General features: G+C 34.0%; 1 protein-coding gene across 1 annotated transcript; it reads left to right on the top strand.

Annotated features, from left to right (window-relative positions):
• The first annotated feature begins 4,265 nt into the window (after positions 1–4,265).
• On the top strand, positions 4,266–5,162 carry LOC143440615 (vomeronasal type-1 receptor 4-like). Its single transcript, XM_076927415.1, has one exon. It carries the CDS (start codon positions 4,266–4,268, stop codon positions 5,160–5,162), a length of 897 nt encoding a protein of 298 aa, XP_076783530.1.
• The last annotated feature ends 8,330 nt before the right edge of the window (positions 5,163–13,492 follow it).

Below are 13,492 nucleotides of genomic sequence, written 5' to 3'. Positions count from 1 at the left end.
CTGTAAAATTTTTGATACAGTCTTAGAATTCTTTAAACGTGAGGGGATAAAAACTTATAATGCATAAAAGAAGGCATGTATTAAATTATACTGGTTTCAATAGCATCATAAGAAGTTTTTTTTTAATCTTGGTAATATAAGTAGCTATGTTGTCCATTTGCCATGGAGGTTATATTTTATATTGGTTTGGTTTGGTTTGGTTTGGTCTGGTTTGGTTTTGTATATAATATTCTAGCTATTTGTTGAGAATAAATGGGGATGTATTCTCCTTCTGAATTTTGGTGCCATTGTAAGGTTCCATGAATACTAGAATATTTGCCAATGGTGGGGAGGTGATAAGAAAAAAGTGGCTTTTATCAGAATCATTTGGTTTGCTATAATATCTGAAGAGACTGAGGACATTTGCAACAATTAGACTGGATTACATCATCTTTTTTACCAACTCTGGAGTTTTCTGGTTTAGGAAGCCTGACTGGGGCTGGCATGGTGCAGAGCATCTTTGGAGAAATTATCTGATTTCTATCTACTGTGTGGAATTGAAACTAGGGACAAAAGTTAAAGTTAACCAACTTAAAGACAAATTCTTATAACCGGAGTTTTTCCACACAAGAATATAGTATAAGCCATTGATTTTCCAAGTACTAATCTGCAGTCCATTCAAACTCTGGGAGACAAATCCAAGTTTTATGAAGTTTTGGAAAGCACATTGAATTTCTTGATGTACAAGAAACTTCCATGTAGTATCTGTAAATTAGCTAGGGTAGATATATAGATTTTAGGCATAGCAAAATTATGGTTTTGTTTAAAAACACTGAACATTCTTTTGTTTCTGTCCAGGAGAATGGACATATAAATTGGGCAGAGATTATTTTAGCATGTTGAAAGAATCTATATATTTATATTTAAACACCTACAAGAGGAAATGTAAACTACTGAGTGTGTAACTAATAACACCATAGTTTATCAGGGCTAGATTAGTAAATTATCAGGGTTCCATTGATGGATGTTAAAACCCTGAAATATGCAATCTTAGCATACAGTTACTTGCATTTGTAAATTCTAAGAATTTTTAAAACTTTATACTTTATGTAAACATTACATTTTAGCATTACACTTATGTTTAACATTACTCATATATGAGTGGTTGTTTACTGAGATCAGTCTTTGCAAATCAGGTTCTTAAAACAGAAAACATTACAACTGAAGCCTGTTTATTGTTTAATATAAAACAAACCTCTAAAAAATCAAGCATCTCTGTGAGTTTGTCTTTTTTCATCATAAGACCTGATAGTTATTGAAAAGTATAGCCTTGTTTTTATATATAAAGTGCATTGATCAAACACCTGCTTCTAAAGTTACATTTAGATATTGACACCATCAAAGATCTGTAAAGTATAAATGATAGCGGTAAGTAAAAATCAAATGGACAGTGGGTCATAGGAATCATTTTCAATTAAACATATTACATGTCATATTCAGAAATTATCAGACAGTATTTGATGGCTATCTGTTAATTATACATGACTTTCAGTATAATTTACTTGTTTTTAGTTACTTGTATTAGTTATAACCTTGAAAACACACAGAGGAGGGTAAATAAAGCCTGTACTTGTAAATGGATTATATTTTAAAAATTGGATCATTTTATAGTGACTATTAATCTGCTGTCTTAATTAATTTTAATAATTTTCAATAATATAATAGCTTTTATAGTACTAGGATTTTAAAGTCTTATCCCTGTAAAGTATAGCTTTTAAAATTATAATTCTTGAATTGAATCTCTTTTAGTATTAAAAAAATTTTTATTAAACTGTCCATAGAGAGACATATAACTTATTTTTTTGGTCATTGTATAGTAAACCATCGCAAAACATAACAGTTAATTGTATAACTAATTTAAGTCAGTCTCTGTTAGCTTGAATAAACTTTAGGGAAAAAGACTACAGCTAGTTCAGACCTCTCTGATTTCTTTTATGGCTCTGAGCATTTTGTGTGCCTATCAAATGACTTGGACAACAATATTACTGAAGTTCCTGAGGTCCTGAGTATTTCTTTGATTGTTTGCGAGGTCTAGGTTGTGATTCCATATATCTTTTTTGCTGTTTCCCGTGTGTCTAGATTCTGCTGCATACTGAAGAAGGAAGGATTGAAAAGGACCTAGTTCCTCAGTCCATGCCATTCTTTGGTGTATCAAGAATCTGAAGCACACAAGGTGGGATCAGTCAGTGAATGCAGAGAGAAAGAGAGACAGACAGAGAGATAGAGAAACAGAGAGATAGATAGAGACAGGGATAGTGACAGAGAGACAGTAACAGAGAGACAAAGATGGGAAACAGAGACAAAGACATGGAATGTTGGGATTGTAAGACTCAGTCATATCTCAATGTTAAAGCTCTTTATTGTTCCAGGTGTTTTAGATGACAGACAGTGATGCAGCTATTTCAGATGATATTCACCAAAACAGCTTATGCACATAGATATTATCACGGCTGAAAAGAACTATATAATACTTGGATACTGAGAAGAGGTTCCTCTTGGGTTGAATTTTTATTGGCTGAAGTTTTAAGTTCTGTGGATACTTCATTTACATAGAGAGGCAGAGAGGCTTACTAGTAATTTTGCCAAGGATTATTTGGCATTTGTCAGGTAGGATGATATAGTTGTGGATTCTCAGATAAAGTAGAGTGTAGGAAGATCTGGTATAAAGTGAGTCCTCCACACTGTACCAAGGTCATGAGACCAATCTTGACTTGGAAGACATTCACCTTAATATTATAGAAGGGTTTAACAATACTAGGTACTGAAAGACTGACAAGTTTTGCTTAGGTTTCTTGAACCCCAGGTTCACCAGTGTGTCCCCTGAGTATCAATGCAGGTTAGGAAAAAGAATTCATGGTTCTGAAAAAAGTGATAAGTGATGATAAATCACTGGGTGGGCTGTTCTATTTTCACTTTTTGCCCTGTATGGGGAATTTTAGATCTTGTAAGATCTAATCAACCATGTTCACAAACCAGTATCCCACAGAAAAAGAAGAAGGTATCATAGAACATAAGTATAAATAGATAGGATGATAAACAAGCCTGCTTTCATCTTTGCCTAAAAAGTCAATTAATTGTTATTAATTAGTTGATAAAAAACTCATTTCATTCCTGATTATGATTAAACCACTATTTTTCAATAAGTGAGCTATATTCAACCTGTAATTTCAATTACAGATGATCCTGTTAGGCATGTTCCATGTCTTTTTCATGTCTAAAGCTAAAGTCTTATCCCATTTTAGGTGTATGTAGCCCATGTGATGAATTTAAAAAGATTGTTTTACCTAATTATTTGCTTTCACTAATTTGGCCATGGTGATTCATATTAGTTGTCTTTTCTATTCATATTTGGGGTTAAAGTTATTCTTAATCAAATGCTTATGTGTTGCTTACTATGATTTTATCATTAGACTTCCTTTACTGCTCAATGACACCAGACATTGGATCTTACAAGAATATTGTACATTCTTCAGCATTTTATTCTTTACTTAATATTCTCACTTTTTTCCTGACTGTGGTGAAAATGATTCATATATTTTTTATCATGTTTTTATATAGAAAAAGGTCTATGCTTATGAATTATGTATCTCTGTGCAAAAGCAAGAATGCCAATGTCTATGTGTGTTGTGTAAATTATAATGAGACTTAGGTCCTTAATATTTTCTATTGTGTCACTTAAACATTATGGTTAGTTGCTTTTACTATATGATACACATTGCATTCTGTGACAAAAAAGAAATATTTGCATTGTTTTAAAGAACTGTTTGTATTTTGTTTAAATTTCAGATGACAAATGCATAGATTTTTCCTCTTTTCCTTTTTATTTGCTTAAAAGGGTAACTAAAGTCACTTTATCTTCAATACAAATTGTAACGCGAGTTTAATTTTGCAATTTAGCAATGATCATCCTATACCTTTCTACTCACTGGTCTTTGATTCTCTAACAGTTACTTGAACTTGATATTTCTACGCAAAGGTCTGAAAGTACATTTCATAAATATATAGATTGGAAGATTTCAACAGTGTTACTAAAAAAATATTTTTTTGTCAAATATTACTGACAAAATGATTTTCTGAGTCAGAGTTCTTCTATTGGGTTGACTACTAGATTGTTGCAATCTAAAGTCCATGTGATATTTTGACATCAATAACTAGGTCTCCAAGAGTTAAAGCTCAAGGAAGTAATTTTTGCAACTGTTTAAGGAAAAAAATTGCGTAATGACAGAATGGACCTCAAGAATTTGATAATAGGAATAGTATTCTTATTTCAGACTACAGTTGGAATTCTTGGAAATGTCTCTCTTGTTTCCTGCTATCTCAGCCATTACTATATTGAACATACAATAAAGAAGACAAATTTGATTCTTGTACACCTATTTACAGCCAACTTTTTGATCCTTCTTTCTAAAGGACTGATTCATACAATGCAAACTTTTGGGATAAAAGGATTTATCAATGATTTTGTTTGCAAATTACTTTTGTATATTCAAAGATTGGGTAGAAACATGTCCATTAGTACAACCTGCTTCTTGAGTGTCTTTCAGGCAATCACCATCAGTCCTAGAAGCTCTTTTTTGATGAGCCTTAAAGTCAAAGCTCCAAGTCATATTTGTCTCTTCACTTCTTTTTGCTGGATTCTTTACATGGCTTTAAATATGATTTTTCCTCTTTATATGTATAGCAAGGAGAATAGAAATAACATGACATATAAAAATAATTTGAAATACTGTTCCATTGTAGTTCATGATGACTTTATAAGCTCATTATATACTGCAATTTTTGTTCTTCCTGAAATTTTGTTTTCTTTCATTATCATCGGGTCCAGCAGCTTCATGGTCGTCATTCTCTATATGCACAAACAAAGCATTCAACATATCCACAGCATCACTGTTTGCTCCAGAACATCCCCTGAGTCCAGAGCTACCCACAGGATACTGGTCCTAGTGTCAACCTTTATAGGTTTTTATTCACTTTCTTCCATCTTACAAGGTTGCATTGCTCTTGTATATAATCCTGGTTGGTGGCTGTTGAACATCACGGCAATCATTTCTATGTGTTTTCCTACATTGGGACCTATTGTGATAAATCATGACTCAACTTTCCAAAGATTATGCTTTCCCTGAGTTAGGAATCCCCAGATCCCATAATGTTATCACAGGAATATAGACTGTATGGTATCTTTCCCACACTATTTAAATTTTAAGTTCTTCTTATATTAAATATCAACATTCAACTAATGCCTGGCCACTTGTTTTTCTAAGGAAAACTACTCAGAGGTTAGGTTTTAATCTGTTGAAACTAATATCTGTAGTATCATAGCAGACTATACTGTACTATTATTCTGTTAAGAGAATAGCACTCTGTTTTAGAAATCCTAAGTAATATTGTTTGAGAAAGATCAAATATGTTGGGCTTCAATATTTACTCTCAGTTTCTAGAGACTGATTAAACATTATATCATCAGTGTAGACCCTTTCTTTTCATAAGAAAAAAGAATGACTAATAATATATCATGTTGTTATGATATAACATTTAAAAAATATGTCATGTATGCTTATTACTATTAAAATTTTTAATGTATTTATGCTATGTACAAAAGAACTAGTATATGACTGGTTCAATGTCAATTTCTTAAGGTATAATAAAAATATTCTGTAGTTCAAAAATAATGCTCACATTTTTATCTAGTCTGTGTTAATAATGATGCTAATACTTTGTTTGCCCCCTTTATTACTTTTTAAGTTTCCCAAGTAAATGGTACTCTCATTTGCATGTACCAACCACAAGAAATGATAATAGTGGCTAAATATATACTCACAGTCAGAATGGTTTTTTTCTAGGCTGGTATTTCACTGCATAGTATCCCCCTATATTTCTTTTGTAAATATATTAATCTTACAGCAAATGTTTGGAATGTTGATGTTTTATAGAAGAATCTCAAAGGTTATTGGGAATTGATACAGTAGGCAAATCTCTAACTAATTTTCAGGTAGAAGTTTATAATTATTATGTCCCAATCAGTCAAGTTTTATAGGCTAGGTTATCTTTTCAATAGAGATATAGTTAATTTATACTACAAAGAGATGATTCAATGAAGAGAGTATTGAGATATTGGTAAGTTAAACAACTTGGGAATTAGCATAAAATTATACAATTCTTAGTGTGCAAAGAATGTGCAGTTCTTATTTCAAAAGAAAAATTTTCAAGTGTTGAAAATGGACACATATATCCTTTTTATATATAGAATACATTTTTATATAAATAATATTCTTGATGTTATAACAAAATAGATACAAAAAGAGTAATCCAAGGAGATCAAGGTGGTAACAAAGAAAAATGTATTTTTTTATTTTTATAAAAGATGGATATCTTATTTATTTAATACTCTTTCCCAGTTTTCCCTCTACAAACCCCCTATCCCTCTCTCCTGCTTTTATGAGGGTGCTCCCCTACACATCTATCCACTCCCCATTCCCCACCCTAACATTCTCCTGCACTGAGGCATCAAGTCTTCACAGGACCAAGGTCTTCTCCTATTGATGTCAAATAAAGCCATCCTCTGCTACATATGCAGCTGGAGTTATGAATTCCTCCATGTGTACTCTTTGGTTGGTGCTTTATTCCCTGGGAGCTCTGGGGTTTTCAGTTTGGTTGATATTGTTGTTCTTATGTGGTTGCAAATCCTTTAGGCTCCTTCAGTCCTTTCCCTAACTCCTCCATTATGGTCCTGTGCTCATTCCAGTGGTTAGCTGTGGGCATCAACATCTGTGTTTTTTTGTTTGTTTTGATTTTTGTTTGCTTTGTTTTTTCATATTAGACAGTGAAGAAAAATTCAATAAACTGTTCTCATTTATTTAAACTATGGATATCATACATGAGTGATTCTGGAGGTGCAGATAAAAAATTAGATGCAGACTGACGTAACTATGAGACAATTTATAAGATAGGCAGGTACTAAATTAGCACAAAGATCTAGTGACATGATAGAAGGATGACAATTACTTAATAAAATGTTATATAACTGTAACATATGTTAAGATTTTGCCATTTTCGGAAGATAGAAAATGACAGCCTGTCCCAGCTTGCATTTTTTATAGTTCTAATATCATCTCCATACTGTATAGTGATTTACACTAGACCCAGAATTAAGATCTGCCTAAAGATTAGGAAATTTTCTAGCTGATCCACCAAGTTGGGTACATTAAAAAGAAGCTGTGACATTTTTCCTTTTTCCCATCCCACGCTAACTCTTCTGTTCTGAAAAGTAAAGTATGGCAACCATTTGCAAACAAACTGCTGAAAATCAGTGCCTTACCTAGCACACTCAGATTACCCTGAGACCATTTTCTTATAATTTTCTTCTATCAGTCATGTAAACAGCAAAAACAACAAATCTCATATGCTTGATTGTTTCAGAACATGTTTTGTGACTATATTTATACAAACAAGAACTATGAAACATGTCAGTGATCAAGTTTAGAACAGTAATACAGGAAGCTGTTAGAGGTCATACTGGCTCATGGAATAAAGGAAGAAGAGACTAGAGATGGTATACAAGGTCAGATCATTAGCTAAGAATGAAGAAAGAAAAAAGAGCATTTTGTTGCATACAGGAAACACACCTCTGTGACAAAGACAGACACAACCTAAAAGTGAAAGAATGGAAAACAATCTTCCAAGCAAATGGCCCCAAGAAATGAGCTGGAGTAGCCATTCTAATATCAAATAAAATTGATTTTTAACCAAAAGTAATAAAAAAAGATAAGGAAGGACACTTCATACTCATCAAAAGAAAAATGTACCAAGATGAACTCTCAATTCTGAACATATATGCCCCAAATGCAAGGGCACCCACATACATAAAAGAAACCTTACTAAAGCTCAAAGCACACATTGCACCTTACACAATAATAGTGGGGGATTTAAACACCACACTCTCAGCAATGAACAGATCATGGAAACAGAAATTAAACAGAGACACAATGAAACTAACAGAAGTTGTGAACCAGATGGATTTAACTGATATCTATAGAACATTTCATCCTAAAACAAAAGAATACACCTTTTTCTCAGCACCTCATGGTACCTTCTCCAAAATAGACCATATAATTGGTCACAAAACAGGCCTCAACAGATACAAAAAGATTGAAATAATCTCTTGCACCCTATCAGACCACCGCAGACTAAGGCTGGTCTTTAATAATGAAAAAACAATGGAAATCCCATATACATGTGGAAACTGAACAATTCTCTACTCAAGGATGACTTGGTAAAGGAAGAAGTAAAGAAAGAAATTAAAGACTTTTTAGAATTTAATGAAAATGAGGACACATCATACCAAAACTTGTGGGACTCCATGAAAGCAGTACTAAAAGGAAAACTCATAGCTCTAAGTGTCCACAAAAAGAAACTGGAGAGAGCATATACTAACAACTTGACAGCACAGCTGAAAGCTTTAGAACAAAAAGAAGCAAATATAACCAAGAGGAGTAGACGGCAGGAAATAATCAAACTCAGAGCTGAAATCAACCAAGTAAAAACAGAAAAAAATATACAAAATATAAACAAAACCAGAAGCTGTTTCTTTTTGAGAAAATCAAGAAGATAGATAAACCCTTAGCCATACTAACCAAAGGGCACAGAGACAGTATCCAAATCAATAAAATCAGAACTGAAAAGGGAGACATAACAACAGAAACTGAGGAAATTAAAAATATCATCACATCTTACTACAACGGCCCATACTCAACAAAATGGGATAATCTGGATCAAATAGACAATTTTCTAGACAGATACCTGGTACCAAAGTTAAACGAGGAGCAGATAAACAGATAAACAGATAAAACAGATAAAGCAGATAAAACAGTCCCATAACCCCTAAAGAAATAGAAGCAGTCATTAAAAGTTTCCCCACCAAAAAACGTCCGGTACCAGATTGTTTTAGTGCAGAATTCCATCAGACCTTTCAAGGAAGACCTAATACCAATTCTCTTCTAACTATTTCACTGAATAGAAACAGAAGGAGCACTATCCAATTCATTCTATGAAGCTATAATTACACTCATACCTAAACCTCACAAAGACCCCCCAAAGAAAGAGAACTACAGACCAATCTCTCTTATGAATATTGATGCAAAAATACTCAATAAAATTCTTGCAAACTGAATCCTAGAACATATCAAAACAATCATCCATCATGATCAAGTAGGCTTTATCCCAGGAATGCAGGGATGGTTCAATATTTAGAAATCTATCAATGTAATCCACTACATAAATAAACTCAAAGAAAATAAACCACATGATCTTCTCACTAGATGCTGAGAAAGCATTTGACAAAATCCAACATCCCTTCATGGTAAAAGTCTTGGAAAGAACAGGAATTCAAGGCCCACTTCTAATCATAGTAAAAGCAATATACAGCAAGAAAGCAGCCAACATCAAACTAAATGGAGAGAAACTTGAAGCAATCCCACTAAGATCAGGGACAAGACAAGGCTGCCCAGTCTCACCCTACCTATTCAATATAGTACTGGAAGTCCTAGCCAGAGCAATTAGACAACAAAAGGAAGTCAAAGGGATACAAATAGGAAAAGAAGAAGTCAAAATTTCACTATTTTCAGACAATATGATAGTATACTTAAGTGACCCTAAAACTTCTACCAGGGAACTTCTAAACATGATAAACAACTTCAGCAAAGTGGCTGGATATAAAATCAACTCAAACAAATCAGTAACCTTCCTTTACTCAAAGGATAAACAGGCTCAAAAAGAAATTAGAGAAATGATACCCTTCACAATAGTTACAAATAATAAAAAATATCTTGAAGTGAATCTAGCCAAGTAAGTGAAAGATCTGTATGACAAGAACTTCGAGTCATAGGTGCCTTCTTTATAATAGCCAGAAGCTGGAAAGAACCCAGATGTCCTTCAACAGAGAAATGGATACAAAAAATGTGGTACATTTACACAATGGAATATTACTCATCTATTAAAAATAATGAATTCGAGAAATTCTTAGGTAAATGGATGGAATTAGAAAATATCACCCTGAGTGAGGTAACCCAATCACAAAAGAACACATATGGTATTTACTCACTGATAAGTGGATATTAGCCCAAAAGCTTGAAATAGCCAAGATTCAACTAACAGACCGCATGAAGTTCACGAAGAAGGAAGACCAAGTGTGGATGCATTGGTTCTACTTAGAAGGAGTAACAAAATACTCAGGGGAGCAAATATGAAGACAAAGTGTGGGACAGAAACTCAAGGAGGGGCCATCTGGAGACCATTCTACCTTGGTATCCATTCAAGGTGCAGTCACCAAAGATAGATGCTGATGTGGATGTCAGAAAGTGCATGCTGACAGGAGCCTGATATAGCTATCTCCTCAGAGGTCTACCAGAGTCTGACATACCCAGAGGCAGATGCTCACAGCTAACCATTGATCTGATCAATGGTTCCCAAAGGAGAATTAGAAGACTGAAGGAGCTGAAAGGGTTGGTGGCACCAAGAGGAGAGCAACAATACCAACCAACCAGAGCTCCCCAGGATCTAAACCACCAGCCTGGGAGCACATAGGGAGGGACCCATGACTCAAGATATATATATCTATATATCCTTGTTGGGCATAGGTGGGAGAAGAGATCCTTGGTCCCATGAAGGCTGAACACCAATTGGGGAGGAATTCGAGGGTGGGAAGGAGGGAGTGGGGGGCACGTGGGGGCACACGCTCATAGAAGCAGGAGGAGGGTGGATTTGATAAGGGGTTCCTGGGTGGAGAGGGGAATGGGGTAAGGGAATAAAATCTGAAATGTAAATATAATGTAAATAAAAGAAAATTTAAAAAAATTAAAAAAGAGAAAATTACACAAAGCAAGGAAGGATTTTATATGTTTAAACTGAGTGCAACATGACTCAAGTTAAAGTAGGAATGCAAATGAAAAACTGCAAAGATGACCACTGAAGAGATCCACAGCCTCAAACCTGATCATGCCCTGCCTCACAGTTAAGTATACAACATAAGTAAAGATTTGGTATGTGGAATTAAATCTAAGGTATAGAGAAAAGGAATCCAGATTTGCACAAACATATCAAAAGAGTAACTTCTTCCTCATGATGTGGTAAAAATGTGAACACATGTAAATTAGGTTAATGAAGAATCACTTTAGGTAAAAATATATTTGTATTTAGATTTTCTTTAACCTAATCCTGTAGGGAATATGAGTCTTGGATTGACAGTAGACAAATAATTGCCTTGCTCCACACAATCCTGAGGAGCTTTCCTCCATCCCGCAAGCTTCAATAATTTCATGAACATGGGTACATATTGCAATAAAGCTTCCAAATGGTTGCCGTTGACTCCAGATAATTGTGCTTCAGGAGGCTTAGCTCCATCACACATCCCCAGCCTGGACTTAGCAAGAAATGCCCCTTCAGTCATAACCTAACATGACCCTGCCTGAAATTGTACTTTTCAGCTCCCCTTACCCTTTTTATAGTTATTTTTTGCATGGTTTATGAAGCAGGAGAGCATCTCCTGTACTGACCCAGTATATATCTTCTGATTCAGACAAATGCAGGTTAACCTCTTCAAATCCTGTGTATGTCTCTTATGTAGAACTGGGTAAAATTGCTGGTAAATTTTGGAGCCATATACAAGAGAGGCTGTGATAAACAGTTGAACTACAAAGATTGTACAGTAGTTTATTACATTTACAGCTGTATAATTATACTATTTGTCTTAATTTGCCAAATAAAGGATTTCTGTTCATATTGATGTTTCTTCTTCTTCTTCTTCTTCTTCTTCTTCTTCTTCTTCTTCTTCTTCTTCGTCTTCTTCTTCTTCTTCTTCGTATTTTCTTCTTGTTCTTCTTCTTCTTCTTCTTCTTCTTCTTCTTCTTCTTCTTCTTCTTCTTCTTCTTCTTCTTCTTCTTCTTCTTCTTCTCCTCTCTCTCTCTCTCTCTCTCTCTCTCTCTCTCTCTCTCTCTCTGTTGTTGTTTTCTACAGTTGCTCACTTCTGCTGTTCTGATGGGCACCTCAAGCTTCTGACTATAGGAACAGTAAGAATTGAAGAATTCCTGATGTAAACCATAATAATTAAGACTATGGAAGAAGGGAAAGAATAAAGAGCAAGCACTTAGAACCAGATTATTATGGAAAGGGACAAAAGCTCATAGGTTTAAAGCTAATGATTTATAAGTAATGAAGTGTTTTTCATCAACTGATTCTTCCATCAGGTCTCACCTCTAAGGAATAAACAATGTTCATATCTATGCTTTCCACAGGAAAACAATGATTTAAATCATTAGATATTTTGGTGATATTTTCTATTCAAAACTTATCAGTAAACTAATAGAACTAGTAGAGAATTGGAAAATAGAACTTGGGAAAAAATAAAAGAAAATAAAAAGAACTGCTTGGGCTGTGAAAATTAGGTTTAGGGACCAGTACAAAATGATAGTGACTATGAATTCATGAAACATGGTTTATGTTTCTGGGATCAAGAAACAGGGATATTAACTATTTTCACAATGATTTAAAGTACCTGAAATTTGGGAATTGAGGGTTGTAACATTGTTTGTCATAGCAAATACAAAACATTCTATGGCTTGAGATATTTAAATTGGAAGTAGATACAGGACAAGAGAAGAAATTCTCTAGTTTGTGAAATTGACTTATATTAAGAAATTTCAAGACAGTAGTTTCAAGGATCAGAGAAAATAACCTCAGAGCAATGACAGTAGGGAGGGTAGAGCACAGACACAAAGCTAACCTAAATCAGAAATCACAGCAGTGCTTAAATTATTAAGGTTTACATGGGAAATTTAATGGAGATGTGGGTTTCTTCAATCAATTATTCAACCTGAATTCATTAGAACAAACACCTGCTACATTGCAGCTGATAAGTCTTCTGAGTTATTTTGAGAAACAGCTTCTGTGACCCTGCCCAGTCTCTGTCTTGCTAGATCTTCTAGGCTTTGGCAGTAACTGGCCTGGATTGTATCTCAGGTTAGGTTGTGTGGTTAGTGACACACAATTTTAATATTCGTGCTGGAAAATGGTCATTTTAAATCACTTCCACACAGTAACACATTCTATTTCACAGTGATAATAATGTTAATGCTATCCCTGATATATATATATATATATATATATATATATATATATATATATATATCCTGAACGCAACATTCTTCACAGAAAATATTTCACTTGAATACACTGTGTTTTAGCATGGTAGAAAAATGACCATAGAAGAATGGTCTGGTAAATGTTTGTGTTTGGAAATGGGATTCAGTATTAGAATCAGATGCAGTAGAATTTCATTCAAAAGAAGATGGTTTTCTTGGTCTATGCCATGGGCTTCAGAAGAGTAAGAACTTGAGTTAATATCTTATTTAGATAATAAAATATAATAAAATCTTATTTGTTTATGAATTGGAATGTGGCAAAC

The sequence above is a fragment of the Arvicanthis niloticus genome, chromosome 30 (genome assembly GCF_011762505.2).
Source record: "Arvicanthis niloticus isolate mArvNil1 chromosome 30, mArvNil1.pat.X, whole genome shotgun sequence".
Taxonomy (NCBI): domain Eukaryota; kingdom Metazoa; phylum Chordata; class Mammalia; order Rodentia; family Muridae; genus Arvicanthis; species Arvicanthis niloticus.
The sequence above is the reverse complement of the archived record's forward strand: the minus strand, read 5'-3'. Positions and strand labels throughout refer to the sequence as shown.

Coding starts and splice junctions, on each gene's coding strand:
- LOC143440615 (XM_076927415.1), top strand. CDS start 4,266: ATGGACCTCAAGAATTTGATAATAGGAATAGTATTCTTATTTCAGACT.